Raw genomic sequence first — 27,665 nt, 5'->3', positions numbered from 1 at the left:
ATAATACCCTTGTCTTCATAGAAATCCATTTTGGAATCTAGTCAGTAAATTGGTAAATAAATGAAACTGGGTAGTTAATGAGATGGTAAGCTAGGATGTGTGTTGTTGAATATTGAAGATTTCTAATCCAAAATAAGGATATATTAGTAGGATAACTTCTTATCTGGAAATTATTTCAGACCATTAAACTTTGACATTCATTGAAAGCTGCCTTCACCCCATCTTGAAAGAACTTGGAAATGAGTATCCCCTTAAAAAGTACTTATTTTATAACCAGAAATTACTTTCTGTGCCTTTTTAAGGATTATATTCAACTGCTGCATCCCTGGTGTCAAGTCAATGTTGGTTCCTGTCGATTTATGCTGGGACGGTGTTACCTTGTTACAGGAGAAGGACAGAAGGTAAATTATTGGAATGATGGATAGCTCTTAGTTCAGTGAGGCCCTTAGACTGGGAGACATGACTGCATTAGTGCAAATGATTGTATGATATCATAATACACCTATGACGTCTGTTTAGCTCCCCATTCCTTAGGTAGGACACAGGAAAATGAAAACATTAAAACTGTCCTGCTCTTGTTCAGGTGTTTTTAGAGCTGCTTATTACAAATTGAATTTATTTACTAATCACAGTAGTTTCATTTATATTTATTATTTTAGTTTCATGATGCTTTTTAAGATTTATTTGAGTGGCCATTGCTATGGCAAAGCGAATGAAATCTCCCCTTGGCAATACTAGCATCCCATATTCGGACAAATATTCAGTTCAAGTCACAACTGTTCCAGTTCTTTGTTAATGCACCTGGAACAGCAACAAAGTACAGCCCAAGTGCTGGAGCCTCCACACCCAAAGAGGAGACCCAGGAAAGGCTCCACCAGCAGCAATCATTTGGATGGTGAACCAATGGATGGAATTTATCTCTGTCTGTCTCTCCTTTGTAACTGTACCTTTCAGGTAAATATCTTTGTAACAAAAGTATAAAAATATAGGATTTATCTATTTGAAAGAGCAACAGAGGGGGTTCTATCTTGAGGTTCATTCCAAGTGGTCACAGCAGCCAGGTTGGTGCCAGGCCAAAACCAGGAGCTTTAACTCTATTCTGGTTTCTTGCATTGATGGCAGAAGTCCAATTATTTGGGCCATCCATCACATCAGCAGGAAGCTGGATCAGATACAGTGTATCCTGAACTCAAACCAACTCTCACTATGGGATTCCAGTGTCTCAAGAGGCAACCTAAACCTCTGTGACACAACTCTGCCCCATCCCCAACATTTATACAGTAAGCTGTCACCACCCACCACTCAAATTCTACATTGGTTAGTGTGTTACTACACTTGGTTTCTTATACACCTGTCTATCCATTAGCCACCTTGCTTGTTTAGTTTTAAGAAGTGGCTAAATTAAAAGGATGGTGGGCTTGCAAGGTAGATGGAATAAAATTAGAACTTAAATAGGGGAGAAATTGTGACTGTAGCTGCTTTAAAATTCTTTTCTCCTTTTGTAGCTTCTTATTAGCACAGTTTCTCAGCTCTTTGCCGCGGAGTTATCTATTAGAAGTCACGTGGTATTCTTTATTTCTTTCAGGCACTGGAATGTTTCTGTCAGGCCGCATCTGAAGTAGGCAAGGAAGAATTCTTGGATCGCTTGATTCGCTCTGAGGATAGGGAGACAGTGTCCACTCCCAAGCTACAGTATTACGACAAGGTACCTTATGTCATGGCTTGGCTCTTCCTAAACTACCCTGTGTCAAAATGCATATGAGGTGCACTGCTTTGCTGTTTTTGGAGAAAAATAGTATAAAAATGTTATGTCTTCTTCAACTTCCAAATAAAAGAAGAAGATGAGTCTACCTAGAAAATTGGGGGGGAAATTGTATTTGGCTAAATTTTATTTTTTACTTTAGTAGAATTCTTATCATGATATTTTACTAGAATTTTTTTAGTTTATGTTTGGATAGTTTAAACAGATCAGATGGATTTGAAGAATCTATAAATGGCCGTTTGAAATAGCAGCCAAATGTTTGGTTGGTTGATTGGTTGGGTTTTTTTTCGTTTGTGACGCCTTTACAGCTCCCATTAGAAGGAACTCACTCACAGAAACTTGTAAGAACTAGTCTGGACCCCGAGGTGGGGATGAAAGATGTTAGACCTCACCCACTGAAAGAAGAACTAAGATGTAGTGATATAGGATGGCCTCAAGTGCTCTTCACTGGAGCCTTCAGCCTGGTAGCCATTCACTAGGCCAGAATGCGGGCCACACAATTAGGGTTACAGGTGGGTAATGACCCATTCAATTCCACTTAGAAAATCCTGACTGATTGGGTTTGCATATTATTGCTTAATTTGATGAAACTCAATTTCACCATATGACCATCAACGATTCTCACAATAAAGCAAGTTGAAGAAATACTGACTGAAAGTAGAAGCAAATGAGGAAAGTGTACTCTACCTCTTGTTGAGTTTCTTCATCAGCCACTTTGTAAGGTAAAAACGGTGGCACTAATAAGATCTGAATGGAAGGGACACATAGAGGCCAGCATGGTGGCCTAATCGACCTCCCTGTGCTGCCAGCCTCTCCTAGGGGTGCTGGTTTATGTACCGGCTGCTGCTCCACTTCCAGTCCAGCTCCCTGCTTATAACCTGGGAGAGCCCAGGTGCATGGGATCTTGCACCTTCATGAAAGACCCAGAAGAAGCTCCTAGCTCCTTGGTTCGGATCAGCTCAGCTCCTGCTATTGCAGCCATTTGGGGAGTGAACCGGGATATGGAAAACCCACTCTCTATAGCTCTCCTCTCTGTAAATCTGTCTTTCAAGTAAAAATCTTTTAAAAAGAGGGGGGAAGGTAAGGTAAGTCACAATTGAATTTGTCAGGAAAGCCATTTAATGAACCTTGAGTGTGAAATATCAATTCAGGATAGTATGAAACTATGAAAATAAGGTGTTAAGCATTGAAATCATCCATGGTGAAGTGTATGTTTGTCGAAAATCACTTTGGAAAACTATCATTATTTTCAGTCATTTCTATTCTAAATATATTCCTAAAGATGTACATGCTTACAAAAGATACATATAATTATGTTCCAAGGAGCATATTCATAAGATTGTGTAGTTGAAACACCCCTAGCATCCACTCACAGAATGGATCCATGAATTGTCTATTTTTTTCAAAATAGTGAAGCCCAGCAGCAGCAGACAGGGGCCAGTGTTGTGCAGCAGGTACAACATCTGATTGAGATGCCAACAGCCTGTATCAGAATGCCAATTCAAGTCCTCACCGTTCTACTTCCAGCTCCCTGCTGATATTCTGGAAAGCAGCAGAGACTGGCCCAAGTGCTTGGGCTTCTGCTACCTGTTTGTGAAACCCAAATGGAGTTCTGGGCTTGTTGTAGCCTTTTGCGGGGTGAACCAACAGATGAAAAATTTGCTCTCTGTTGAGAAAATAAATAAATAAATAACACCACAGCAATGAAAGGAATACTGCATGTAATAAAACAGACCGGTTTTACAAACAAGAGCAAGCAAATGCACACACAAAAAATCATACTATGAAGTTCTGGCTCTATTTTTGTTTTTTAAGACTACAGCAGATCACAAGAATACAATAGGAAATGTTTGCCTTGGTATGAGAGTGACTGGAACCATAGACTGGTAGGCGCCAGAGACCAGAGGCTAAAATTAAATCCCAGATCTGCCCACTGTGTGACCTTGACCAAGTTCCTCTGCATTTTCAAGTGCAGAGGGCATGCAAAGACCCATATATACGAAGAGGAGAGATAGAGGAAAAAGGTCTTCCATCTGCTGGCTCACTTCCCAAGTGGCCACAACAACCAGAGCTGAGCTGATCTGAAGCCAGGAGTGAAGAGTTTCTTCCAGTCTCCCACGTGCGTGCATGGTTCAAAGGCTTTGGCCCATTTCTGACTGCTTTCCCAAGCCATAAACAGAAAACTGGGTGTTAAGTGGAGTAGCCGGGACACAAACTGGTTCCCATATAGGATCCCAGGACATGGAAGTGAGGTTTTTGACCACTAGGCTACCATGCCAGATGCAAAAATCTGGCTTTCAAAAAAAATAAATCTTTCAAAAACAAACATAATTCAGTTTTTGACATTACTATCATTAATTTTGATGGATTTTTTCTTGTTTGCTCTTAGGTTTTACGTCTACTAGATGTCATTGGTTTGCCTGAGCTGGTTATTCAGTTGGCCACATCAGCAATAACTGAAGCAGGTGATGACTGGAAAAGTCAAGTAAGAACCAACTGTGATTTAGTGTTTTAGTTGATATTTGTTGTGGATGTGGATTTTACTCTCAGTTGCGCTTTTTTACATTTGATATAAATCTGACGTGTAGGCCACCTTAAGGACATGCATTTTCAAGCATCATTTGGATTTGGGTCACAACAGCCAAGCATATGAGGCCTTAACCCAGATTCCTGATGCCAGCAGGTAATGTCCCAGTCCTCGTGGAGGGAAGGCAATGTGGCGGTCTCTCTTCACATGCCAAGATGGCTTACCCGGCATCTCCTTTCTTTACTTCCAGGCAGTTAGATTGTTTGCGACAGCTGGTGGTGGTTCTTTGTGAGCGCTCGCAGCTGCAGGACCTTGTGGAGTTTCCCTATGTCAATCTGCATAACGAGGTAATTTTATTTACCCACTGATGCTCAGGACAACTCTGGTGGTCGCTGTGCTGGCTACTATCTGCCACCTGCTTGCTTCTCCTTTAGGTCGTGGGAATCATTGAATCCCGCGCGAGAGCAGTGGACCTCATGACTCACAACTACTATGAGCTTCTCTACGCCTTTCACATCTACCGGCACAACTACCGCAAGGGTGAGCCATGGGCCTGTCTCGGCTGGAGGCAAGCTGGTGAACTTGCAGACTACAAAAATATTGTGCATTTGTCTTACGTGATTTTTTTTTATTGTGTCTGAAAACAAAATTAGTTTAATTAGTTTCACCTTTCTAAAAATTTACCTATAAGCCTTCAAATATGTGTACTTACTCCCATTATGGAACAGTCCCAAGGCATTTCCAGGGAATTTATTCTGGGTGTCTTCTGTTCATTTAAAGAGAAGAAGGTACAGGGAGAAACCTCTTCCATCCTCTGATTTACTCCCCAAGCAGCTACAATGGCTAGAGCTGAGTCGATCAGGAGCCTGGATCCAGGAGCAGCTTCCAGGTCCCCCACATGGTTACAGGGCCCCAGAGCCTCTGGCCGTCCTCAACTGCTTTCCCAGGCCACAAGCAAGGAGCTGAATGGGAAGTTGAGTGGCCGGGATGTGAACTGGTGCCCATATAGGATCCTGTCACATGCAAGGCGAGGACTTTATCCACAGGGTTACTGCACCAGGTCCACTTTTTGAATTCTCATAAATGATTTTCAATTTCTATGCCATTTTGCATTTGACACTCTTAATTTTTTTATTGGAAAGGCGAATATACAGAGAGGAGAGACAGAGAGGAAGATCTTCCATCTGATGATTCACTCCCCAAGTGAGCGCAACGGCTGATGCTATGCCAATCCAAAGCCAGGAACTTCCTCCCGGTCTCCCACATGGGTGCAGGGTCCCAAAGCCTTGGGCCGTCCTCGACTGCTTTCTCGGGCCACAGGCAGGGAGCTAGATGGGAAGTGGGCCGCTGGGATTAGAATTGGCGCTCATATGGGATCCTGGGCGTGCAAGGCGAGGACCTTAACCACTGCACCATTGTGCTGGGCCTGCATTTGACACTCTTGCTTTTTTCAACTCTTGCAGCACTGCACTTAAATGTGCTTATGTCATCTGGATATGATAGATGGTGTTCCTCATAAGCTAGCTTGAATCTTCCTTCAATTTTGTGCAAAATGCTTAATAAGAGGTGTAGATTGGACATTTTATAGTTATCAAATGATATCCTAGAGAACTTTTTTCAGGATTTAGTTATTTTGAAAGAATTCCAGAGAGATAGGTGAGTAGAGAGATCTTCCATCCACTGTTTGACATCCCCAGATGTCTGGTGGCCAGCACTGGACCAGGCTGAAGTCGAGCCAGAGCTTCAGCTGGTCTCTCACATGAATTGGGAGTGGCAGGGGCCAAAACACTGGGCCATCTTCTGTTGCCTGTTGTAGGCCGTTAGCAAGAAGCTGGATTGGAAGAGGAGCAGCCAGGACACAAAGTGGTGCCTAAACGGGAAGCTGGCAGTGCAGGCTTCACCCATCACATCACAGTGCTGACTCCCTTTGTAAACTTCTTAACTGAAAAGTCTATTCTCTGAACATATAACTATATTGTATCCTTAGCCTAATTTTAATTTCTCCTTACTACTGTTTCATTCCTCCTTCTCATTATCTTTTATTTTATTGACATATCTTCACTGATCTTTTGAGAGTAAATTGCAAATATAACAAAAATGTTTCAGACATCTCCTCTTGATATTATTTTCATATAGTGGTCAGATTAAGAAAATGTCTAATTCATTTACTAAATTAAAATGTAAATAACATGCTATTACTTAATGTACTGCTTATATCGGGATTGTGCCAGTCGTCATGATTTTTTATAGCACACTTCTCCGTATTGCCTTTACTGCGATCTGGGTTCATGCATGGCACATTTAATTCTTCTGTTTATTTTTTAGAATTTATTCTGTTTACTGATTTGAAAAAGCAACAAAGGGGAAGACATTTTTACCCAGTATTTTTCATTCAATTTCTTGCTAGTTTTTATGGGGAAAGTGGAGAAAGTTTTTTCTTTCAAGTAATTTGTAAGAGCATCATGACTGCTGAATATTAAACATTTATTTATTAATTTGAAAGTCAGAGAGGAGGAGAAGCACACAAAGCAAAGAGACAAGACCTCCATCAGCTGATTGACCGCCCCCCCAGCGGGCCACCGCACCGACAGGCCAGAGCCAGGCCCCACAGCTGGGCTGGCACAGGGACATTTCCCACCGCTTCTCCCAGGCTGTTAGCAAGGAACTAGACCAAAAACGGGGCAGTCCGGGACACAAACCTGTGCTGTGGGTGGGATGTTAGCGTTGGAAACAACAGACTTCCCTATTACTCCACGTGGCCCCTGGATAGAGTTCATTTGTAGCCACATTCTTATGTTCCTAAGTAGGAAAACATGCTTTCTTGTTCTTTGTTTTCTGGACTCCTGCAAGATGGTAAATGTAGAGAAGCTTCTCATTGTTGGCTCATACAATTATCATCAATTGTATCAGCTTTGTTAGGACCAGTTTAACAATGTTTGTGGAGTTCTAGCTTTTTTGGAACAAGGCTGTGCTGATGCTGCTTTTCTTTCCTTTTTGTTTTATTTTGTTTTTGGTTTTTTTTTTTTTAAGATTTATTCATTTTTATTAGAAAGGCAGAATTAGAGAAGGAGAAACAGAGATCTTCCATCCACTGGTTGAACTTTCACATTACATAAAGTGAAACAAGCAGTGAGAAAAGACAAATACTACATGATTCTAGCAAGCAAATCCATATAGGAGGAAGTAAAATAGTGGCCACGGCCTGGGGTTGGGGAGAACAGGGAGCTGCGTCTTAACCGCTGAGCCGGGCACCACAGCCCTCAATTCTATGCTGCATTTCATTCCCATGCGTGTTTTTCCCTTCCTTATGGCTGAGTAATATTCCACTTTATCTGTACCACATTTTGTTTTCTGTCCATTGGCGGACAATGAAGGCTTCTGAGTTTTGACTGTTGTAATGCTGTTCTGTATGTATATGATTATACAAATATCTCTTCAAGATCGTGCTTTCCTTTCTTTTGGAAATCAATAAATAGAAGAATTACTGGGTCATCTGTTTACTATAGCTGTGGGACCATTTTACATTCCCAATACTAGTGCACAGGGTTCCCGTCTCTTCACATCCTTTTCAATACATGATTTTTTTGTTTTTTCAAATTTTACTGTTGAGGGTGGCCTTTATGGCATAGCAGGTTAAACTACAATTTTCCTGACCCCAGCATCCCCTGTCAAAGTGCAGGTTGGAGTCCTGGCTGCTTCGTTTCTTTGCTGCCTGATAACACACCAAAGAAGGCAGTGGAACCCAGCCACCCAGGTGGGGGACCCGGATGAAGCTTCTGGCTTCAGCCTGCCCAGACCTAGCTGTCGGGACCATTTGGGAGAGTCAGACAGCAGATGGAAAAATCTCTCTTCCTTCCTCCTTGTTTGGTGCTCTGGCTTTCAAATAAATAAATCTTTACAAAGATGGTTTAAAATTTGGTATGAGTATCTCTAGAGAACATATTTGTGAAGTCCTGATGTCCAATGTCCTGTTGCCTTACAGCTGGTACGGTGATGTTCGAATACGGAATGCGTCTTGGCAGAGAGGTTCGAACTCTTCGGGGACTCGAGAAGCAAGGCAACTGCTACCTGGCTGCCATTAATTGTTTACGACTGATTCGTCCAGAGTACGCATGGATTGTGCAGCCAGCGTCTGGCGCAGTGGTATGAGAACTTTCCATCCTGGAATTAAGGATCATTTAAACGTATGGCTGGCCTCTTTCAAACTGTAATTTCAGCCTGGGCTCTTGGCTTGGCTGCTAAGACATCTGTATCCGGTGTTCAAGTGCCTGGTTTCATACTAGGCTCTGGCGCCTCCTGACTTCTGCTGCGTAGGCAAACCCTGAGAACTGCCACATATGGTAGGGGACCTGAGTTGAATTCTTGGATCCAGGCTCTGTCCCAACCAAAGTAATACAAGTGATTTTGGACAAATTACACAAATCTCATTATGAATGTGTTCTTAGTATTTTGCTAATCCTTTATCCTCCTGCATAAAAGAGGGATGATTCCTACCTTTAAACAACAGTAAATGAAATTTACTGTCGTGTGAGTAGATTGCTTAGAGTGAAAAACAATGGGTGGCCTACAGAAGGCGCTCCACGTGGCAGCTGCTTTGATTTCAGCTGTATTGGTTAATTTAAACTGTAATCATTGTCATAAAGGACATGTAACAGGAGTGTTTCCTTTTGTGCCCACTGGTCACATATGCCCAGCTACTTCCATGAAATAGTTCGTGCATTTCCTAAGTCTTTGCCCAGGTTGTCAGCAGAGAACAACTCTGGCAGGTATATCCATGTGCTTGGACTCAGTGACATGTTTATTCCTAAGTGAGTCAGCTTGGCAAACAACTCCGTTTCTTTGGTAGTTGTAGGATCTTGTAAGACAAACTGTACCAGTTTAAACAGAAATCATTTCTGTTGAGAATTCAAGCAGGAAAGCTGTGAATCAAAGTAAATGGTAGCAAAATAAAGCACTAATGTTCACCATTAATCACTGGTTTTTCTCATCAGTATGATCGCCCGGGAACATCTCCCAAGAGGAATCATGATGGAGAATGCACGGCCGCCCCAGGTGAGCCGAGGTCACAGACTGGCCCTTGGCTGGACTTTCCATGTGACGTGTAATTAACACTAGTTACACTCTAACATTGCATATTATTACTTTGCTATGTACCAAATAAATAAGCTTTCTTTAACATTGTAAAAGAAAAAATTACAATTTTTAAAATTTTTCACATTCTAACCTGTGTGACTGCCTTCTGGAATGTCTGCTGGGCAGTTATGAGGTCCAGCCATTCAGACACCGACTTCGGTGTTGCCATGCCTGTGTTTGGTACCTGGGCCTGCTGCTTGCTAATGCAGACCCTAGGGGGCAGTGGCGATAGCTCAAGTCATCGCATTCCTGCCACCCAAGTGTAAAACAGAGTGAATCAGCACATGGGGGGAGCATGTTCTCCTACAGGTTTTGTCTCTCAAAGGAAAAGGAATCAGTTAAAGAAATTTAACAGTGTTGCACAGAAGTATGAGAAACAAGAGTCCTTAAAAACCAATGTTTCTGTTGCCTTCTGGCTTGATGCCATACTTTGTAAAGACCTATTCCTTTTACGTTACCACATATACCTGAGATTCTTTCACACAGAGCCGATGCTCTAGGTTTGGACATGCCTGATTTTCATTCTGAGCAGGTTCTTATCTGTTTTGTTTTCTTTCTTTTTTGTTTTTTGTCTGTTTTCAGGTTTCTTTCTTACTGATATAAAGTAACTTGTGTTATTAGTGTTTTGTTATGACTCAGCTGTACAGGTCAAGCAGGATGCTACTTACATTACCTTTTCTCCAGTCCTTTTTTTCTTTTCTCCATGCCTTTGCAAAGTCTTACTTAATCTTTAAAAGAAAAGGACAGGACCAGTAGCTGTTGCCTGTGACACCACGTTCCGTAGAAGCATTGGTTCAAGTCTAGCAGCTCTATTTCCTATCCAGTGCCCTGTTGGTGCACCTGGGAAAGCAGAGGGAAGTAGCCCAAGCACGGAGGCTCCTGCCACCCACACAGAAGACAGCAGTGGGCCCCTGGCTTTGATCTGTCCCTGCCTTGCCTGTTGCTGCTTCTTGGGGATGAACCAGTAAATAGAAGATCTTTCTCTTACTGTCTCTCTGTCACTCTGTCTTTCAAATAAATAAAATGTTAACCTTTTTTTAGAAGCAAGAAGAAAGGTTGAATTAATCTAGTGTAGATACTTCCTCATGGATTTGAAACTACTTTTTTTTGCTTTCTAGCAAATCGGCAGATTGAAATCCTTGAACTAAAAGACCTGGAGAAGGAGTGTTCTTTGGCTCGCATCCGCCTGACTTTGGCTCAGCACGATCCGTCAGCAGTTGCCATCGCAGGTAGAGATTCAGCAGGTGTAGCTTCTGGCTGTGGGTACCACAGTGCAGTTTAGGACCAGACGATGGAGTTCGTGTGCTAGGTGCTTCTAAAGCATGCCGTTGTTGTTCTGAGATATTCATCAATGTGGGAAGTCACTATTCTGAGTACACTGAATAGCCTTTTCTGTGTCTACAGGAAGTTCATCAGCAGAGGAAATGGTGACACTCTTGGTTCAGGCTGGCCTCTTTGACACTGCCATATCACTGTGCCAGACTTTTAAGCTTCCCCTAACACCAGTCTTTGAGGGACTTGCTTTCAAGTATGTATAAACTTATTGTCTTAATTTTCTTTTATTTATTATAATTTATTTGGAAGCCGGTGTTGTGGCATAGAAGATAATGCCAGCGTCCCAGTTCAAGTTTGGTCTGCTCTGCTTCTGATACAGCTCCCTGCTGATATGCCTGGGAAAGCAGCAGAAGGTGGCACTTGGGCCTCTGCACTCATGCAGTAAACAAATAAAGGCAGTTGCTAAGAGAAACTGAGAGATCTTTCATCTGCTCATTAGCTGCCCAGGTGACTGCGATGCCCATAGACTGGGCCAGGCTAAAGCCAGGAGTCCAGAGCTCCACTTGTATCTACCATGTGAGTGGCAGAGGCCCAGTGAGGCCATCTTCTGCCTTCCCAGCTACAGTAAAACAAAGCTGGGTGAGAAGTGCAGTACTTGAGATTGAATCAGCTCTCAGGGGTTCTGGCACACCCCAAGCCAGCACTACTTTTGTCTTGTTTTATTTTTCTGGCATGTGATTTTACATAGATAACTTTAATTTGCCCTCTCTAATTTTAAAAATGGTCCCCTCCCTTTTTATTTTTTCCAAAGATTTTATTTTATTTGGGCCTGGTGCCATAGCAAAGGGGTTAAGGTCCTTGCCTTGCACATGCCAGAAATCCATGTGAGCACTGGTTCTAATCCTGGTGGCCCTGCTTCCCATCCAGCTCCCTGCTTGTAGCCTGGGAAAGCAGTCGAGGGCGGCCCAAAGCCTTGGGACCATGCGCCCTTGTGGGAACCCCAGAAGAGGCTCCTGGCTTCGGATCGGCTCAGCATCAGCCGTTGCTGCTGCTTGGGGAGTGAATCATCAGACAAAAGATCTTCCTCTCTGTATGTCTACCTTTCCAATAAAATGAATAAATCTTTTTAAATTTTTTTTTCTTTAAGATTTATTTATTTAATTGGAAAGGCTGTGCCAATCCAAAGCCAGGAACCAGGAACTTCTTCCGGGTCTCCCACATGGCTGCAGGGTCCCAAGGCTTTGGGCCATCTCTACTGCTTTCCCAGGTCACAGGGAGCTGGATGGGAAGTGGAGCAGCCGGAATACAAACTGGCTCCCATATGGGATCCCGAGCATTCAAGGCAAGGACCTTAACCATTACACTATCACGCCGGGCCCAAAATAAATAAATTAAAAATAAAAGATTTTGTTTGAAAAGCAAAGTTCTAAAGAAAGAGGGAGATGCAGAGATGGCGGTATAGAGTCCATCTGTTACTCGGCTCTCGGAATGGCTGCAGTGGCCAGGGCTGGGCCAGGCCAGGCAGAAACGAAGTCAGGAGATTGTTCCCACTCACCTGTGTGAGTGCAGGAAGTCTAGCACTTGACTTCTGCTTTCCCAGGCCATTAACCAGCAGCTGGATCAGAAGTGAAGCCCATGTGGGATGCCAGCAACATAGTAGTAGTTTTACCCGCTATGCCATCATTCTAGGCCCCATTAAAATATTCCTTTTGGGACCAGCATGGTGGTATATCAAGCTAATCCTCCATCTACAAGTTCTGGCATCCATTAATGGCTCTGGTTTGTGTCCCAGCTGTTCTGCTTCCCATCCAGCTCCCTGCTTATGACTGGGAAAGCAGTCAAGGACGGCCCAAAGCCTAGCGACCCTGCACCTGTGTGGGAGACCTGGACAAGTCTCCTGACTCCTAGCTTTGGCTTGGTTCAGCTTTTGCTGTTGTGCCTGCTTGGGGAGTGACCTACCAGATGGAACATCTCTCCCCATCTCGCCTCTTCCTGTGTAAAAATCTGCCTTTCAAATAAATAAACAAATCTTTAAAAAGAATAAAAATGTTTCTTTTTCACATTGTATGCCTAACTGTATGTCAGCTGGTTTGTGGATTGGAGATGTATTTAGATTTTCACATTGTCAACAGTTGCTCATTGCCATGGGCTCAGCTGATAGTAAATTGGGAAGCAGACTGGAATGATTGTGGTCTTCTGTCTTTGGTTTGAGTAGCATAATGAAGCCGTGAGTTTGAGCAGAGGGTTTACTTGTGGGAAACCTTGTTCTTTGCAGATGCATCAAGTTGCAGTTTGGAGGAGAAGCCGCACAAGCTGAAGCCTGGGCTTGGCTGGCAGCCAATCAGCTGTCCTCTGTCATCACCACTAAAGAGTCCAGGTACACAGCCATGCTCATCTGCTCCTTGGGCAGGCTCACCTGCTCAAAATGATAGCTTTTATTCTTTTTAAGATTTGTTTATTTGAAAGGCAGCGTGAATATTTTTGTTCTTTTCAAAAGTAGCAGCTTAATCTGTTGTACCAAAGTGCCGCCCCTTGTAGCTTTCTTTGCTTAAATTGTCTTATACAGATAATTTTGTTCTTTTTCTTTCTTTTTAAGTGATTCATTGTTCAAGTGACTGAGGGCTCTTGGTCATTAGGCCAGAGCTGGGAACCAGAAACTCAGTGCAGATCACCCAGCTGGGTAGCAGGAGCCAGAGCCAAGTGTTAGGCCCAGCATGGTGACCCAGTGCCTAAGCCTCGCCTGGCAAGTGCCGGGATCCCACATGGGCACTCATTTGTGTCCCCGCTGCTCCGCTTCCCATCCAGCTTCCTGCTTGTGGCCTGGGAAAGCAGTCAAGGACAGCCCAAGGCCTTGGGACCCTGCACCCACGTGGGAGACCCAGAAAAACTCCTGGCTCCAGGCTTTGGATTGGCTCAGCTCCAGCCATTGCAGCTGCTTAGGAGTAAACCATTAGACGGAAGATCTTCCTCTCTGTCTCTTCTCCTCTCTGTATGTCCGACTTTCCAATAAAAATAAATAACTCTTATTAAAAAGAAAATAGTGTTCCCCTAAGTCACATTGACCCTAATGATAGATACCTTTTAGCTAAATCAGGAGTATTCGGTTATGATGCTTTTAAGAATTTGAAGCTCATCTGTTCTTTTTCAGTGCTACTGATGAAGCCTGGCAACTATTATCAAATTACCTAGAAAAATACAAAGTCCAGAATAATTTGTATCACCACTGTGTAATCAACAAGCTTTTATCTCACGGAGTGCCTCTGCCTAATTGGCTCATAAATAGTTACAAGGTAAGTGGTATTTCACTGGAAGAGAGTGTGAGCCCTCTATATCACTCTAAATAATGTTCTGGTACAGTTGAAAAGGAAGTGATGAAGGGGGAGTGATTGTGGCACAGTGGGCTAAGCAGCAGCTTGGGACATGTGCCTCCCATTCGGGAGCGCCGGTTCAGTTTCCAGCTCTTCAGCCTCGGATACAGCTCCCTGTATCACAGGAAGCGGTGGATGAGGGCTCAAGTCCCAGGGTCCCTGCAGCCCACGTGGGAGACTAAGATGGAACTATAAGAGCCTGGCTCTTGCAGGCATTTGTTGAATGAGTAGATTTGTCTTTCAAGTAGCTGAAAAGATTAATAAAATTTTTTAAGGAGTGAAACAGTGAAGTGGTTGTTTATGTCACTGACATTCTTTGGGCAGTGTCTCAGTTATAGCAAAAATCACTAACAACAATATAAATTCAATTCCATACGTGGTACTGGGTGTTTAAAGTTCCACAGATTAGTAATTAAGTTACTGCCTCATGGTGTACTCGGTGAACAAGGGCTTTATTTTTAGAATAATGAGCACATGTATGACACAGTGTTTACTATTCATTACTTAAATTCACAGGGATAGTATTTAAATACAATAAAAGATCAGTGTTGTCCAAATTAGGTAGTTGGTCCATATATATTAGTTTATTTTTCATTACTTAGAAAAACCTAAGGTTAACTTTATAGAAAAAAGGTTCACCTAGCTTCCAGTTTAGGAAAAAGTCCCTAAACCAGCAAGCTGGGAGTGAGAACTGCCTCCATGGCTTAAGGACTTCCTGCTGGAGCCCAGCACTGAAATATCCACACCTTCTCATGAACCCCAGGAGACCCACAGAGGCAAATGGTCTGCATCAGGCTAATGAGGTAATGGGCTTGCGGAATGATGTATTCCTGGATCCCTTGGCCAGCTGGGAGCCTAGGATCTGTAGTTAAACAAGCTCCTAATTTGGCCTAAGTTTAAGAACTATTGATTTTTGAATCACTTTCAAAAATCATAAAAGTGAAAAGAATTTACTTTTATGTCACTTTGTTGATATAATGGGTATTAAACGGGTAATCCTTTGAACTTGTTTTGAATTTGTCATTTATGTAATTCTGAGAATTAATGTGAACAGGCTGTCATTTTCATACTCAGCATTTCTGACTTTGCCAATATGGAAACTGAAGTAGAGAAAAGTTAAAGTAGGTCTTGAATAACAAAACAGAAGAAAGGGCGTGGAACAAGCTCACGTTGTGCTTAGCCCTGGTAGCAGGGTCCTGGGAATCCAGCTCTAACCCCAGGATAGAGATGTGGGAATTCAGGCATCATTTATCTAAAAAGGGAACCAGATACTTACATTCTAAACACATTCCTTTTTCCTGTGAAGTTAGCCTGCCTAAGGTGTTTTGTTAGGCATTGAGAAACTAATGATTGATCCCACCCAATTTTGACAACACTGGTTTAAAGAAGCACTTCTGTGTTGCTTGACAACTACTCCACCTGTTCCTTTTAATGAGTGAATGAATGAATGTATTTGAAAGGCAGACTTACAGAGAGAAAGACATCTTCCGTCTGCAGTTTCACTTCCCAAATGACCGGAACTGCCAGTGTCCTGGGCCCGACTGTGAAGCCAGGAACCTAACGTTAGGTTAAACAGCAGGGTGCTGGCCTGAGGCAGAGTGAGGGTGTGCCTCATCTTAGCCTTATCTCCTCAGGAATGTCTGGAATGCCTGCAGGAACCACCCAGACCTTGTTCTGCTACAGGTTCTGCCAAGGTCTGCCCTGAGATGCATAAAAGCCCAGTGCTGTCAACCCTGGGCCACTTGCGCTGCTCATCCAGTGCTCACTGTATGTCAGTGACACAAGCAGCAGCCCAAGGGGCTATATCACAGCCCTGGTTCCAAGACATGGGTGGTGGTGTTTTGGTTTTATTTTGTTTTAACTGATTTCTTTAGAATGTAGAAAAAGAGAGTGACAAAGAAAAAGATCTTCTGTCCACTAGTTCACTCCCCCAGTAATGGGGGCCAGGTCCAGACTAAAGAGAGAGCTGGAGGCTTTATCTGCATCTGCCGTGTGGGTCCAGGGGCCCAAGCACCCGGGCTATCCTCCACTGCTTTCCCAAGCACCTTAGCAGAGCAGGATCTGAAGTGGAGCAGCCGGGGCTCAAAGCAGTACTGCAGGTGGCAGCATGACCCACTGCACCACCCCCACAGCACTGACCCCAGGCATGTTCCTAATGACTTACTTTTTTTTTTTTAAGATTTATTTACTTTTATTGCAAAGTCAGATATACAGAGAAGGAGAGGCAGAGAGGAAGATCTTTCATCCGATGATTCAGTCCCCAAGTGAGCGCAACGGCTGGTGCTACACCAGGACCCAGAAACTTCCTACAGGTCTCTTCTATGGATGCAGGGTCCCGAGGCTATCCTCAACTGCTTTCCCAGACCACAAGCAGGGAGCTGGATGGGAAGTGGAGCAGCTGGGATTAGAACCGGCGTCCATATGGGATCCTGGCGCTTTCAAGGCGAGGACTTAAGCCCCTAGGCCATTGCAGTGGGCCCTAATCACTTACTTTTTACAGAAAGTGGACGCCGCTGAGCTGCTTCGTCTGTATTTAAACTATGACCTTTTAGAAGAAGCAGTGGACTTAGTCTCAGAATATGTGGATGCTGTCCTGGGCAAAGGCCATCAGTACTTTGGAATTGAGGTAAGTCTGTGTAGATGGTTTCTTTTTCTTCTGGATTAACACACCAAGGTAAAGGTCTGGCAGAAATGGAATGATAAATGAGTGTGTCTGCCCTTTACTGTCTGGTTATACAACTAAATGTTGGCACTCCTAGACTGTAGTTTCCTGTTTACACTTCATCTTAGCCAAAAGGCCAAGAAGTAATATAATTTCCTGTTTTTAAAATGGAATATATTTCATTGTTTCCGATAAAATAACCTGGCTTCAGTGAGTATTTGGAGGGAGGCAAATAAAAATAATGTTGTGTTGTATATATGCAGGGAATACGCTAAGGCATTTAAGGGGCTGCTTTAATCCTGTTCCTCCTTTTCCTCCTCATCTTCATGAGAAAATAGACTCCAGGGTTAAGGAAGTTGCTCAGCCTCACTCCAATGGTAATGAAAGAACCAAGTTTAAGCAAGTTTGGTTAGCTGCAGAGGCAAGCACTCTCAGGAAACTACTCAGAACTTTTCCTGATTTTGTTGTTTCTGTTTTTAAAGATTTGTTTTTTAATTTTTATTGGAAAGGCGGATATACAGACAGCAGAGACAGAGAGGAAGATCTTCCATCCAATGATTCACTCCTCAAGTGAGCACAACGGCCGATACTATGCCAATCCGAAGCCAGGAGCCTCTTCCGGGTCTCCCACGCGGGCGCAGGGTCCCAAGACTTTGGGGCGTCCTCGACTGCTTTCCCGGGCCACAGGCAGGGAGCTGGAAGGGAAGCGGGGCTGCTGAGACAGAACCGGCGCCCATATGGGATCCCGGGCGTGCAAGGCGAGGACCTTTAACCACTGCACCACCGCGCCGGGCCCTGGTTGTTTTTTTGTTTGTTTGTTTGTTTCAGATAATTTGAATTCACAGTCAGTTTCAGAATAGAAATACTATCATTAACAATTCAAGATGTTACATTGAGTGTTTTCTATAAGAGATGACATGAATTGCAAAATGTATTTGATTTAGCCAGGGAGGGAACAACTTTCCCAGTTGAAAAGAGAAAAGGGAAGACCCAGATTGCTTGTGCATGTGACTGCTTGTACACATGCAACTTTTTGTTACAAGACAGGACTAGGCATTTCCTGTTAGAGGCCCACGAGAACAGCTGCCCGGAAGCAGTGCCCCTTGCAGGTCTGTTTGGTTTTGATTTCAACAACCGAGTTTCCCTTTCAGTTTCCACTCTCTGCAACAGCCCCGATGGTGTGGCTGCCTTACTCCTCCATTGACCAGCTTCTCCAGGCTCTGGGCGAGAACAGTGCCAACAGTCACAACATGGCGGTGAGTAAACGCTCTCTAAGTCCTTCTGTATGCCGCTGCGCTGGCCTCCTCTCCAGCTCTCAGGAGTTTAGCACAGGGAAAGCCACTTACAGCCTGTTACCTATTCCCTCCCTGTCCCCTTGTAGACATAAGAGGTTTCCGGTTCAGGACAGGTGACCATATAGGAGGGGGGCTTGGAATACAGTTGCCAGCTCCTGAGTAAAGTCAGCGCTTGTGAGTGTTTCCTGGGATTCATGCAGTAGCTGCTGCTTAGCTACAGGAAAGGAGCCCCTTACCTGTTTACCAGTTAGATGGAGTAGCTGCACAAGCCGTTACTAGAGCTCACTAAACAGGATTTCAAACTAGTTACCGAATCAAAATATAAGCTCCTGATACTTTTGCATATTTTTCTTCCTGAACTGTTCTAATAGAAAAAGAGCTTCCATCTGCTGGTTCACTCCTCAAATGACTACAACAGCCAAAGCTGAGCTGATCCAGAACCAAGAGCTTCCTCCAGGTCCCCCACCCAAGTGCAGGGTCCCAATGCGTTGAGCAATCCTCCAATGCCTTCTCAGGTATAAGCAAAGCTGGATGGAAAGTGGAGCAGCTGATACATGAACCAGTGCCCTTATGGGATGCTGCATTTGAAGGTGGAGGATTAGCCACTTGAGCTAATGCACCGGCCCCTAAGGGATGCTTTGTTTAGTTTCTATGTAAGTGAGAAGGCTGTCACCCACTGTTTGTTTGCCCCAAATAACTAGTGACCATTAGGATTGTGCCAGGCTGGAGCCAGAAGCTGGGAGCTCAGTTCAGCTCTCCTACTTAGGTAGCAGGAACCTCGCTGCCAGCGCCATCACCATTGCCGTCCCAGGTCTGCATGAGCAGAAAGCTGGAGTCAGACGCCAGAGCCAAAATTGGAAAATCCCAGCTGCTTGTCACTGTGGGACATGAGCTGTGACTTATTTGATGCTGGGAAAGAAATGGTAATGCTTTTATTTTAAATACTGGTATTGATGGGACTGGCACAGTGGCACAGCACGCTAGCATTCTACCTTGTGGTGCTGGCATCCTGTTTGAGTGCTGGTTTGTGTCTCAGTTAGTCCACTTCCAATCCACCTCTGTCGTTATGTCCTGGGGAAAGCAGTAGAGGATGGCCCAAAGCCCTGGGACCCTGCACCCACAAGAAAGACCAGGAAGAAGCTCCTGGCTCCTGGCTCTTGGCTCAGCTCAGTACCGCACCAGCAGTTGCAGCCATTTGGGGAGTGAATCAGCGAATGGAAGATCTTCCTCTCTATATCTCATTCTGTTTGTATGTCTGACTTTCCAATAAATAAATAAATCTTAAAAAAAAGAAAGAAAGGAGGGAGAGGGGAAGGAAAGAAACAAACCAGATTGGAGTATTATATGTAATAGAAAAGTCTGATTTTATCACCCAAGTCCCAGAGCTGACGTCACTGTTGAATGCAAGAAGCAGAGTAGTGAAGAGTCTAGTTGGTGAAGTAATAGTAATAATAGCTTCAGTCTGACTCGGGCTCTGTGCTGTTCTGTATGTTTCTCTTCCAGCTGTCCCAGAAAATACTTGACAAATTGGAGGACTACCAGCAAAAGGTTGACAAGGCAACCCGGGATTTATTATATCGTCGGAACATGTGATCTGGATTGCTACCTAACCTTTGTAAACAACTGCTTGGTGCCTCTTGGGACTCCGGACTCAGCCCCTGGAGCCTGCGCCTGAAGCCCTTTGTCCTGACTGTAAATGACGTGTACAGCATTTGAGCCTGCGTTCTGAGCACGGGCGAAGGCCAAGCCAGCAGGACCCTGTGCTGCGCTGGTGGTGCTAACCCAAGCTCCGGCTTCCAGCCCTGCTCTCAGCTGCTTTTCTATATGATTCACGAGCTTTTTTAGAGTTTCTATTTTTTTAAACTGTTGAAGACATTCTTTATCTGCGAATTAAAACCTACCTTCACTTTCCTGAAAGAGCTGCTGGCTATTGGTTTGCCAAGGCTGACTGCCAGAAGCAGTCACTATAAATGTCTTCATTCTTCCCTGTCACTTTTTTGTATTTCAAGGGGATTATTTTGGTTTAAAAGTAACATGTATTTTCTGTATTACAAACAGAAGTTAATGATTTTGCATAGTCTTTTCATTATTTATTGTGGAGTTTTTGTATGATCTTATACAAATACAAATAAGTAATTTGCCTGTATTAAACCTAAAGTGATGAGGTTAAAGTTGAGGAATTCTAAGCTAAGAAAAAAAAAATGGGGGCCTGGCATGGTAGCCTAGTGGCTAAAGCTCTCACTTTGCACGCTCCAGGATCCCATATAGGCGCCGGTTCTAATCCCAGCAGCCTACTTCCCATCCAGCTCCCGGCTTGTGACCTGGGAAAGCAGTTAAGGTCAGCCCAAAGCCTTGGGACCTGCACCCACCCACCCCGACCCAGAAGAGGTTCCAGGTTCCTGGCTTCAGATTGGCACAGCTCTGGCTGTTGTGATCACTTGTGGAGTGGATCATCAGACGGAAGAGCTTCTTTTCGTCTGTGTATCTGACTTTCCAATACAAATGAATTAAAAAAGAAAAAAAAAATGAAAATCTGTCGTTATAGGTTTTCAAGGTGAATTCTATTACCACCTTCTGGTATCAAACCAAACTGGATCCTGAGGGGACTCTAGCAATGTAATGGACCAAAATATGGACCTTATGGTCAAACGCAGAAGCGTTCATACCTACAAATTTTGGATAAAGTAAAAAGAAAATCTGGTTTATATTCTGTTTATTAAAATTTTTTCTTTCAAGAAAACAATCTGTATAGTGTTTAGCCATGTGCCATTTGGCTTTTCTTGAGTTTTCCATCACTTTTTAAATTTTTATACTGTCAATATTTACATTATATCCTTTATCAGTTATGGCTCCCTGTGGTGCTGTGTGTGCATGCTGAGGTGTGAGCCTGTGTCTGTTATTCTAGCTCTGCCCTGACTCCTGTGAGGAGCTTGGTCCAGTTACGGCCTGGGAGAACCCATCTTCACTGCCCTCCAGCTTTCTACATATCCATAGTTATTATCAAAAGGTCTCAAAAACCATCTGTGGCCTCGTATCCTAATGATTTTGAAAGTAACTGATGAGTCCTAACGCACAGTCTGGAGATTGTCAGATTCCGATTCCTCTCTGGATGGCAACAAGCAGAAAGAGACCGGCTCTGTTCCAGAAACCTCTCTTTACATGCTGCTGCTTGGAGAAGTGCTTTCCATGATGACTGTTGGCAAGACCTTGGTGAGCTTTGCTTGTCCTCACTGTATTGGGTTCAAGGCCAAGAGCCTGCGCTGGAGCCACCCCAGTCCTCTTCCGTCTTACTCTCACTTGGATCTCCCATCTTGTGGAAACACCATATCTGCAATCACAATGCCATTTCTCACACACTCTGGGTCTGCGTTTTTCATATAATTTATGTATTTTAATTGATTGATGAGAGAAAAGAGCTCCTACCCACTGATAAATTTCCCGTGTCTGTAGCAGGAAGTCAAATATTTGAGTCCTCACGCCTGGTACAATGGCTCAATGGCTGAATCCCCACCTTGCAAGCAGCAGGATCCCATATGGGCTCCATTTCATGTTGTGTCTGCTCCACTTCCAATCCAGCTCCCCTCTCATGGCCTGACAGAGCAGAAGAGGATGGTCTAAAACCTGGGGACCCTGCACCCACATGGGAGTGAAGCAGCAAGTGGAAGGTCCTAATCTATCCTCTCCGTAAATCTGATCTGTCTTTCCAATAAAAACCTTTAGAGCCTGGCGTGGTAGCGTGACAGTTAAAGTCCTCACCTTGCACATGCCAGGATCCCATATGGGTGCCAGTTCGTGTTAGGGCTGTCTGACTTCCCATCCAGCTCCCTACCTGTGGCCTGGGAAAGCAGTCAGGGACAGCCCAAAGCCTTGGGACCCTGCATCTGTGTGGGAACCTGGATGAAGCTCTTGGCTGCTACCTCAGAATTTGGCCCAGCTCTGACCACTGTGGCCACTGAGGAGTGGACATCAGATGGAAGATCTTCCTCTCCGTATATCTGACTTTCCAATAAGTTTTTTAAACAAAACAATAAAAATCTTTAGAGAAAAAAAGTGAATCCTCACTCACTGGTTCCCAGGGTCTGCTGGCTACAAGCTGAAACCACAAACAAGAACAGGTGTTCATCCCAAGCACTCATGCCTGCTTCCTAACCACTAGGATAAACACCTGCCACTCAATCTGAATTTTGTTTGATGGGCCATATAATATATATAAAGATTTATTTTATTTTTATTGGAAAGTCAGGTATACAGAGAGGAGGAGAGATAGAAGAGAAGATCTTTGTCCAATGATTCACACTCCCCAAGTGACCGCATCAGCCGGTGCTAGCTGATCGAAAGCCAGGATCCAAGAACCTCCTCCAGGTCGCCCACATGGGATCCTGGCACGCTCAAGGCAAGGACTTTAGCCGCTAGGCCATGCAGCCGCATCCAGATGGGCCATATAATATATTTTTTTACACTTGATCTTAGCCAAAAGGCCAAGAAACAATATATATTTTTTAAAGATTTATTTTTATTGAAAAATCAGACATACAGAGGGTGGCTAAACAGAAAGGCACCTGCCAGTATGTTTGTGGGCTGGATAGTAGATTGGTTGGATTGAACTATGCTTCAATGTCCATTGACAAGTACAAGGGCTAAATGGGATGTGTAAGAGACTGGCATGCATGGGAACCAGGGTAGGGAGCAGACCTGGTGGGGTTAAGGGGAGTCGCCCCAACTCAACTAGGCTGCAGCTCCCACTGGTTTGCATGAGGGCCGAGTATGAAGTGGGTAGGATCGGGCTGGACTACAAAACCCATTGGTTCAAGGTGAAGACAGGGCTGGAAACAGAAATGACCTGGCAATAGCAACGACCAGCATGTGCATAAGCTGATTGGGGCTACAGACTGTGCCGGACGCTGTACTGGCAAACTCGCACGAGAATTGGGTCTGGGATCATCTCAGATGTTTGTTTGGAGATCCCTCCAACTGAACTACTGATCTCAGAACTCCAACCATGAAGATACTATGTCAGCCAATGGATTCTGAGTAGATTTCATCGCGACTGGAACGGTGAGATTGGCAGCAATCCAGACCTGTTGAACTATCAAAACTGCTTGAGCAGGACCCTTGGAGCGTGCCTCACATTGGGGACCTGGGATGGGAGGGAGGCTGGGTGGGGTTTTTCCCTTTGTTTCTCCCCTGACCCCACATACAGGGGGCAAAAATGATTATATTAGTGTGGAAACAATGGTGTTTCCCACTTTCCTGTAGGCCTTGACCCTTTGTACCCTAATCAACTAAGTAAGATTATTAAAAAAAGAAAAATCAGGGCCCAACGCAGTGGCGCAGTGGTTAAGGTCCTCGCCTTGCACGCCCAGCATCCCATATGGGCGCCGGTTCTAATCCCGGCAGCCCCACTTCCCATTCAGCTCCCTGCCTGTGGCCCGAGAAAGCAGTCGAGGACAGCCCAAAGCTTTGGGACCCTGCACCCGCGCAGGAGACCCGGAGGAAGTTCCTGGCTTTGGATTGGCATAGCATCGGCCATTGCGGTCACTTGGGGAGTGAATCATCGGATGAAAGATCTTCCTCTCTGTCTCTCCTCCTCTCTGTATATCTGACTTTCCAATAAAAATTAAAAAAAAAAAGAAAGAAAGAAAAAAGAAAAATCAGATACACAGAGAGGAAGATCTGTCTGTGATTCACTCCCCAACAGCCAGTTACTGTGCCGATCCAAGGCCAGGAGCCAGGAACCTCTTGGGGGTCTCCTTTATGGGTGCAGGGTCCCAAGGCTTTGGGCCGTCCTCGACTGCTTTCCCAGGCCACGGGCAGGAAGCTAGCTGGGAAGCGGGGTTGCCGGGATTAGAATGGGTGCCCATATGGGATCTTGGTGCGTTCAAGGCGAGGGTCTTAACCGCTATGGTATCGTGCTGGACCCAAACCATGTAATATTTGAATAGTCCACAGTGGCCTCATTATTAGTTATTCCAATTCTGACAATTTGACTGTAAATTATTCAGAGGTTCCCTCCTTTTGAGTAAGCATTGTTAAGAGTTAAGTCACTGATTTGAATGCCTACATTCCACATCAGAATGCCTACAGCTGAGTCCTACCTCCACTTGGTTTGTTTTTTTTGGGGGAGGGGGGTATGAAGGTGGGTGATGTTTTGCTTTTTGAATTATTTTATTGAAAAGACAGAAAAAACAGAAAGATCTTCCATCCACTGATTCACTCCCCAAGTGTCTGCAATGGCCTGAGCTGAGCCAATCTGAAGCCAGGAGTTTATTCCAGGTCTCCCACCTGAGTGCAAGGTCCCAAGGCTTTGGGGAGTCCTAGACTGTTCCCAGGCCACAGGCACAGGCTTCCCACAACTAGCAAAAATCCAAACACTTGGATCATCATCAGCCCATTCCCAGTAATACTGCTAACAGAATGTCTCGCCTTTGAACTGGTGAGCTGGCACTCTGGATGGGGACATCCCAAACAGTGACTTAATCTGCACAACAGATTAATCTCCACCCGATGCTGTTTCCGAGGCAGGTTGCTAATACAAAGCTTGGCAGGCAGCAGTTGATGGCTTAAGTATGTAGGTCCCTACCACCAAGGTGGGAATTCCAAGCCCCTGGTTTCAGCCTCACCCAGCCCAGGAAGTTGAATGTATTTGAGGAGTCAAACAGCAAATGGGAGAGTCCCCTCTCTGTCTCTCCAAAGAAAAAGTGTGACTCGTGAAAAAACGAATTTCACAGCAGCAAGAGGACTAGTGTGGCAATGCAGGCTAATTTTCCACCAGCAGCACTGACATCCCATATGGGCACTGGTTCATATCCTGGCTGCTCCACTTCTGATCCATCTTCCTGCTTGTGGCCTGGGAAGGAGGCGGATGGCTCCAGTGGCTGGGCCCCTGCACTCATGAAGCTTTCAGCTCTAGGCTTCAAATCAGCTCAGCCTTGGCCGTTGCAGGTATTTGGGGAGTGAACCAGTAGATGGAAGATCTCTGCCTACAAATCAGCCTTTCAAGTGAAAAGTAAATATTTAAAAAAGAAAAAGCAAGACATATAGCTCATCACGTGCCTCGTCAGCCTACTAGGCACAGGTGTTATTTCTGTTGGAGTGACACACTGAGTTTCCTATAGGCTGTTCTTAACGAGTTTATCACTAGATTTTGTGACTTGAGCAAAGCTAGTTTATCACACCAGGCCGTCTTGGTGGTCACCCCTGCCTGCTCTCTAAGCCACCTGAGAAGCCTCGGAGAGAGCTCCACCTTCCCCACTCCAATTCCCTCCAGTGCAACAGGGCCATTCCATGGCCTCCAGCATTCAGGCTGTTTTGCCTACAGTTTCACTGAACACTTACATGTAAGAACTATCGAGAAAAAAAAGATCAAAATCTTATGTGGCTCTATTGCTATTTTTTAAAAAGATTTATTTATTTCTATTGCAAAATAAGGTATGCAGAGGGGAAGATTTTCTGTCTGTTGACTCATTCCCCAATTGACCACAACACCCGATGCTATGCTAATCCGAAGCCAGAAGCCAGGAGCCAGGAAGCTCCTTCCAGGTGCAGGGTTCCAAGGCTTTGGGCCATCCTTGACAGCTCTCCCAGGCCACAAGCAGGGAGCTGGATGGGAAGTGGGGCTGCCGGGATTAGAACCGGCACCCATATGGAATCCTGGCACGTGCAAGGCGAGGACTTTAGCCACTAGGCTACTGTGCCAGGCCCAGGACATGTTCTTGCAGGCAAGCCAAGGACCCAGACCAGAAGACCCAAGCCACACTGGATACCCCACCCTCAGGGATCACGAACCAAACACCCACCTCACAGGCAGGCCCAGGACCCAGGACAGGTGACCCAAGTATCGCCAGATGACTCAACCCCAGGCTCACAAACCTGACATATATAGTAAAGTGGGCCCCAGGATCTGGGAGAGGAGACCCAAGCCCTACCGGCTCCCCTATCCGCTGGGGCTCAGGAACTCAGTCCCACCACGCAGGTGAGCCCCATGACATGAGCCAACCTACCTGAGCCCTGTCAGATCCCCTGCCACTGGGACTCATGACCCAGTCCCTGCTGTGCCCAGGCTGGCATGAGTCGCGTCACCTCAGCATCCGCAATCTTTATTTTCTTTTTTAAGATTTATTTATTTTTATTCCAAAGCCAGATATACAGAGAGGGGGAGAGACAGAGAGGAAGATCATCCATCCAGTGGTTCACTCCCCAAGTGGCTGCAATGACTGGAACTAAGCCAATCCAAAGCCAGAAGCCAGGAAGCTCTTCCGGATCTCCCACATGGGTGCAGGGTCTCAAAGCTTTGGGTACTCCTTTGCTGCTTTTCCAGGCCACAAGCAGAGAGCAGGATGGGAAGCAAGCAACTGGGATTAGAACCGGCACCCATATGGGATTTCAGTACGTTTAAGGCAAGGACTTTAGCTGCTAGGCCACCATGCCGGGTCCAGCGTCCACAATCTTATTGCACAGCCTAGCCTAGCCTAGTCTAGTCTACCCCCTGTTCCAGCTCCTACTGGTGGGTGCTGCACCCTATCCCAACACAGTCTGATTGCTGCCCTGGTCCTAATGTGAACTGGCTAGTGGTGCGGCCCGATCTGGCTCCTTCTGCCCCTTGTCCTGGTTCTTAAATCTGCCAGTGGATGTTATGCACTTGCCCAGATCTGACCCACATGTGTGCTGGAGTGTACTATAACCTGGCATGGTCTGGGCTGCCCCTTGCCTTGCTTCTTTTTTTTTTTTTAATTAATTTTTTTTTTCATATTTTGACAATCTTAGTTAGTTAGGGTAAAAAGGGTCAAGAACTACAGGAAAGTGGGTAAGACTATTATTTTTTCCAAATTGTTTCCTTCATGTTTAAACGGGGATATTAAGGGAGAAGGCCCACCCGATTTCCCACCCTCCCCAGGTCCCGGATGTAGGGTATGCTCTGAGGTTCTTGCTCAAGTGGTTTTGATATTTCAACAGTTATGAATCACTGCCAATCTTGCCACTCCAAGCACTATGAGGTCCTTGAGGATGCCACTGATTGACATAGTCCATCATAGAGTCTCTGTTTGCCCCGTATTTCGCTGCCAAGATATAGCTGGGATCGATGGTTGACTTTTTCTGTCTTCTCTCTTTTCTTGGTTAGGGTTCTGATTCCGGCATTTCTTGCCTTGCTTCTTGCACTCACCTGCAGGGACTGTGTTCCAATGAAGGAGTTTCCTAAGCTCCTCCATTGAGTCTCCTCCCAGTGGCAGTTCGTGTACATACCAGTGGGTCATTGGCCCAGGCTGACATTGTCTACCTCCTGTTCTGGCAAGAACAGTGGCCTTGCTCAACCAGCCACACCCATTATGGTCCTTGTTCTTGGATGTTGCAACCCAACACTACCTGGTCCCTGCCCAGACACAGCTTTCACATGGTCCAGTGGGAGTCAAGACCTAGCCTGGCCTGTTCTACACCCAACCTGGCTCTCACAAGTGCTAGTGAGGGCTGGATGCTAGCCCAATCAGTCGCTCCACAGTCACAATGCACGCCTGAACCGGTGCAGGCTTTAGCCATGTCCAGCCAAGCCTGCTGCCCCTAGTCCTACTCTCATCGTCACCAGTGGGAACCCCAACCCAACTGGGGTACCCCCTTAGCTTCTCGGCAAGGCCTGACCCCACCTGCAGTC

The 27,665-nt window shown here is 45.1% G+C and overlaps 1 protein-coding gene across 1 annotated transcript in view; it reads left to right on the top strand.

The window, feature by feature from the left end:
- Positions 1-20,083, top strand: part of NUP160 (nucleoporin 160) — a 51,448-nt gene extending 31,365 nt beyond the window's left edge. Inside the window, exons 22-36 of the mRNA XM_040980256.1 lie at positions 303-401; positions 1,586-1,705; positions 4,152-4,247; positions 4,351-4,445; positions 4,540-4,636; positions 4,724-4,829; positions 8,272-8,432; positions 9,281-9,341; positions 10,541-10,651; positions 10,827-10,950; positions 12,973-13,074; positions 13,846-13,987; positions 16,566-16,691; positions 17,879-17,983; positions 19,526-20,083. Coding sequence (XP_040836190.1) covers positions 303-401; positions 1,586-1,705; positions 4,152-4,247; positions 4,351-4,445; positions 4,540-4,636; positions 4,724-4,829; positions 8,272-8,432; positions 9,281-9,341; positions 10,541-10,651; positions 10,827-10,950; positions 12,973-13,074; positions 13,846-13,987; positions 16,566-16,691; positions 17,879-17,983; positions 19,526-19,615 — 1,635 coding nt within the window. The 3' untranslated portion in view covers positions 19,616-20,083. The remainder of the gene's footprint in view (positions 1-302; positions 402-1,585; positions 1,706-4,151; positions 4,248-4,350; positions 4,446-4,539; positions 4,637-4,723; positions 4,830-8,271; positions 8,433-9,280; positions 9,342-10,540; positions 10,652-10,826; positions 10,951-12,972; positions 13,075-13,845; positions 13,988-16,565; positions 16,692-17,878; positions 17,984-19,525) is intronic.
- Positions 20,084-27,665: the final 7,582 nt, after the last annotated feature.

This window comes from Ochotona curzoniae, unplaced genomic scaffold (assembly GCF_017591425.1).
Source record: "Ochotona curzoniae isolate NIBS_2020 unplaced genomic scaffold, NIBS_Ocur_1.0 contig_3432, whole genome shotgun sequence".
In the NCBI taxonomy this organism is placed as follows: Eukaryota; Metazoa; Chordata; class Mammalia; order Lagomorpha; family Ochotonidae; genus Ochotona; species Ochotona curzoniae.
This window is presented reverse-complemented; position numbering and strand designations above follow the sequence as displayed.